The sequence below is a fragment of the Asparagus officinalis genome, chromosome 9 (assembly GCF_001876935.1).
Source record: "Asparagus officinalis chromosome 9, Aspof.V1, whole genome shotgun sequence".
NCBI lineage: Eukaryota > Viridiplantae > Streptophyta > Magnoliopsida > Asparagales > Asparagaceae > Asparagus > Asparagus officinalis.
Genome location: NC_033802.1, coordinates 10,620,510 through 10,625,313, shown reverse-complemented (window position 1 = coordinate 10,625,313; position 4,804 = coordinate 10,620,510). Strand labels below are relative to the sequence as shown.

Here is a 4,804-nt window from a genome sequence, read left to right as displayed (position 1 = left end):
AACTTCCTGCATGCAAATTTGTTTTACATGTAGAAATTTCTGTACACAATTTTTGGGTATCTATCTGAGTTTGTGTCAAACATACAAGTTTCTATTTATTAGTTTACGCCAAACAATTTATCAGATCAGCTTATTAATTAGGATAAATATAGACACCTTTTAGCCTCTGACAGATTAAAAAAGACTCACCAAATTGGCTATTAACTAGCTAATTCTATGGATGAAGAAATAATAAAATTCACTCTGAAGAAGTTATTTGTTATTTCGTTAGGACAAAAATAGTCTTGCTCACACATTTATCTTATGTAAACACGTTTTTTTTAAGTTCTACCATCCCCAAGCAGTCAAATTTTGACTGTAACATTAATTAGACTAAATATAGAGTGCAATTTGAGTAGTGGGGACCAAATTATGTTCCTAATTATTCTAAGCTAAGCCGAGATTGGTTATTAATTATTAAAGTGTTTTTCTCCACTTAAGTTTGTTAATTATTTGACCACAAGGGTAAGCTGCCATAGGCCTAAGTGTAATTGTATTTATTCAATGTGCGTTCACATTGCACGCATATGCATATAAAAAGGTATACATTTGAACAAAAGGCAGAAGCACATAGCGACATATATTTTTAATAAAATACCAACAAAAATGAAAGCATCCAATAAACTTGAATTTGGCTAGCAGTTGCTTAGTTATATTAATTAATGTGGGATCAAGCCCATGAGTTCTAAATGATAGTGGAGTCCCAACCTCTTATTAGCACTATTCTCATATATATATATATATATATACAAGCTATGATCTTAAGTTTTCATCATCAATAGCTCCGTCCGACATTTGTCCTCCAATCCAAACCCTTCCCCATTTTACTAAATTTCTTTTTTCTAATTCACTTCTTCAATCCAAAAACCATGAACTTCACTTTGGATCAATCAAACCTGGCAACAAGTAGCAATACTTCTCAGACTGCTTTCAGGTAAGATTTATGGATAATATAAGTTTATATGTTGCAATTTGTATACTTGTTCTCTACAACATTCTATGATCCAGCTTTTCAAGATTCAATAAGGATTCATGTGAAGGTGATAACATGGGATTTTATGTTTCATGAACAAATCCCACCTTGATGGAAAAACCCCGTATGGTTCTAAGAAGGAAGATATACAATAAAAACATAAAGTTAAAACTTTACTATCGGAATGCCTAACCCTTTCATATCTTAAGCAGATGGTGGTCAAAAGAGACAGTTGCAGTAGTCACAGGAGCAAACAAGGGCATTGGCTTCGAGCTCGTTAGAAAATTCTCACAACTTGAGCTCACCGTGATCTTAACTGCCAGAGACATTACCAAAGGCAAAGAGGCAGTAGACTCACTTAAAGCCATAGGACTCAAAAATATAGAAGTTTGTCAATTAGATATCACTGATATTTCATCAATCAAATCCTTTGTTTCTTGGCTTGAGAAGAGATTTGGAGGATTGGATATTCTGGTAAGTAAGATTTTTTTTTAACTGTAAGAGAGTTCTATTCTTCTGTACATAACAAATGCTAACATTTAGTAAATATGACTATATATAGGTGAATAATGCTGGTGTTTGTTTTAATGAGATAAATGGAAACTCGATCGACTATGCTGAGACTGTGATCAAGACAAATTTTTATGGGCCTAAGATATTGACAGAAGCTCTTATGCCATTGTTTCGGAGATCTGCATCGATGAGTAGGATACTGAACATTAGCTCACAGCTTGGAGCACAGACTGTAAGTGGATTAGATATCATTTTTCAACATTAAAAATGATTAAAAGTATTTACAAAATAGTTATTTATCTCTTTTAATATAGTTATACACCATGTCAGCGCGTGTCAATGTGGTGGTTATAAGAGACAGGATAATTGAATGAATGCGGCTTCTCTGTTACATAGAAGTATATCAATTGGCAGCGGGGATATTAATGCAGTTGATGAGCTTATCTGCTTGCCATAATGTCAATATTCTAAGAAAATTATGTAAACAACAAAGAGACTAAGGTTACTCAAAGTCTTGAGCCGCGGCACTAAGAGAGTATAAAGGGTAGAAAGAGTCAAATAACTTCAAATTTTTGATGAAATGATTAACAATCTAAGATATCTCAAGGGACCAGTCATACGATTGGCAGACTTGCATTTGCACAAGGGATATTACTACTATTGACAGGCTTATCTATTTGTTGTAGACTCCATACTCTAAGAAAGTTAATTTTAAAAAAAGAATAAAAAACTAAGATTACTCAAAGTCTAAGACACAGCACAAAAAGAGTAAAAAGGCCAGGTAAAAACAGTCAAATAGCTTTGAAAATTCGATTCAATGATACTAACATTAACAATCTAAGATGTCTCAGAAAATGTCTACTCATACAAAATAGAAGTATATACAGTATAGTTAGAAAGCATTTCTTACTTCTATATGTCTGACATATAATTTGACCATTTTTTTTTCAGCAAGTGAGCAATCCATCATTAAGAGAACTTCTCCGAGATGAAGGCAATCTCTCAGAGAAAAAGATCGACAAGATGATCTGTCAATTTCTCTCGGATGTAAAAATGGGAGTTTGGCAAGAAAAAGGATGGCCAAATGTGTGGACAGACTACTCAATATCAAAGTTTGCAGTGAACGCATACTCAAGGCTACTAGCAAAGCAAAACATCGGGAGAAATTTGAGTGTGAATTGCTTTTGCCCGGGCTTCACACGGACGGCTATGACTGGCGGCAAAGGCCATCGGACGGCTGCGGAGGCTGCTGAGATTGGATCTTGGATTGCTTTGCTCCCTCCTAATGAGCTGCCTAATGGGGAGTTCTTCAAGATTCCCGCCCCTTCTATTACCTCTAAGCTGTAGAGATTTCTCTATATATAGTTGCAGCTTTATGTGTTCTAGTGTTTAAAGACACAGAAACTTACTTTGGTTGTTTAGATAAAACTATCCATGTGTTGAGTGGAATCTAGAATCTTTAAAGATATGAGTTCAGATGTATGAGCGTGGAAAAATTTTCAGCGATCATAATGTATTGATTTCCTAAACTGTACATATTTTCTTTGAGTTCATTTTTATCTCTTTAATGTTGTAACTTCATGTTATGCTTTAGGTTATGTTGGACGCAGAGTTACGCCCTCACGCCGCGGAAGCGATATAACCCGAGAGAAAGCCATGATTTTTACTTTCACAAAAGCACAAGTCAACCTCTATATTCCCGTTTCACAAAGGAAACAAGAATAGAAAGCGAAATATCTCAACAAAGTGAAATATACACTTTTCCACTCATCAGTTCTAGGACTGACTTGTCGAGGGAACCTACAAGTAATAGCCAACACACAGAAAACAGTAAATACACAAGATTTACGTGGTTCGGAAAAATTGCCTACGTCCACGGGAGGGGGTGAGGGAGATTCCACTATGAAGGAGAACACCGATGACTTGTACAATCCACAAGCTCGTCTTAAAGATAAAGCTATGATTTTTACCCAAAAGAAATTGACCTCTCTCTTGTAAAATCTCTCAAAACGCTTTCTTTTTTTCTCCTCAGGATCTCTCTTTTAGATCTAAAAAATGCTCTGTTTTTCTCCTCTAAACAGCCGCCAAAAGACCATTTTTTCTCTGTTTTTCTTCACCTGCAGCCGACTAAGACCATCTACCTTTTTTTTTCTTTTCTCCTTGCAGTCGTAACCCTAGCCGACTTCGGCTATTAATAGCTTTGGCAAGTCTTGGGTGGGCCGCACCAGAAGTTGGGCTCTGCCTCTTTGCTGCTTCGTGCGCGTGGTTCCGCGTACGTGGGTGTGACCCCCACGCCCCACGTTCACAATTCTCCACCTCGTACATCATTTGATAAACCTTAAATTTTGGACGAACACCAGAAAAACGCCGTAAACATCACCAGAGATAGATCTGAAAAACCAAACCAGGACAAACCAAGCCAAACTAGCTGTGTTACTATACCGCGGCTGCCTACGTACCCTTTAACCAGGATCAAGCTAATCGTAGTTCTGTAATTCTCTATCATAGTCTCCACCTCACCTCATCACCGTCCCGAAGGGCCATGCCCTCTTGGGAAAATCAATACGGGCTGATATGAAGCAAGTCCAAGCAATGCTTAAACTTGCTACATGTGACCACCTTGGTTAACATGTCTGCGGGATTCTCATTTGTGTGTATCTTCATGAGAGAAATATCACCTTCCTCTATGACATCCCGCACGAAATGATATCTGACATCGATATGCTTCTTCATGAGAGAAATATCACCTTCCTCTATGACATCCCGCACGAAATGATATCTGACATCGATATGCTTGGTACGAGCATGATGAACTTGATTCTTCGCCAAGTGAATCACACTCTAACTGTCACACCACAAGTTCACGTTCTCCTGCTCAATCTCCAAATCGTCTAGAAGACCCCACAACCATAATGCTTCATTCACTCCCTCCGCCATGGCCATGTACTCGGCCTCTGTAGTAGAAAGTGTCATTGTGTCCTGTAACATCGATTGCCGACTAACTGGGGCCCTATGTATCCTGAATACATAACCAGTATTAGATCGTCGTCTATCTAGATCACCCACATAATCAGAGTCAACAAACCCATCAATCTGACATCTATCTCCACCAAAATACAGACCCGTATCAACGGTACCCTTCAAGTACCTCAGGACCCACTTCACCGCTTCCCAATGTGTCTTTTCCGGATTCGCCATGAATCTGCTGACCACACTGACTGCCTGTGAAATATCTAGACGTGTATACACTATGGCGTACATCAAACTGCTAACTGCACT

The 4,804-nt window shown here is 37.9% G+C and overlaps 1 protein-coding gene across 1 annotated transcript; it reads left to right on the top strand.

The window, feature by feature from the left end:
- On the top strand, nt 860–3,009 carry LOC109824737 ((+)-neomenthol dehydrogenase). The gene is made up of 4 exons (XM_020391385.1): nt 860–973; nt 1,225–1,486; nt 1,575–1,757; nt 2,477–3,009. Exons 1-4 carry the CDS (start codon nt 909–911, stop codon nt 2,870–2,872), a joined length of 906 nt encoding a protein of 301 aa, XP_020246974.1. The 5' UTR covers nt 860–908; the 3' UTR covers nt 2,873–3,009.

Excerpts from the sequence above, each read along its gene's own strand:
- LOC109824737 (XM_020391385.1), top strand. The coding sequence starts at position 909 with ATGAACTTCACTTTGGATCAATCAAACCTGGCAACAAGTAGCAATACT. Across the intron at positions 1,487-1,574 it reads TTGGAGGATTGGATATTCTG|GTGAATAATGCTGGTGTTTG; the intron begins GTAAGTAAGATT and ends GACTATATATAG. Across the intron at positions 1,758-2,476 it reads CACAGCTTGGAGCACAGACT|CAAGTGAGCAATCCATCATT; the intron begins GTAAGTGGATTA and ends TTTTTTTTTCAG.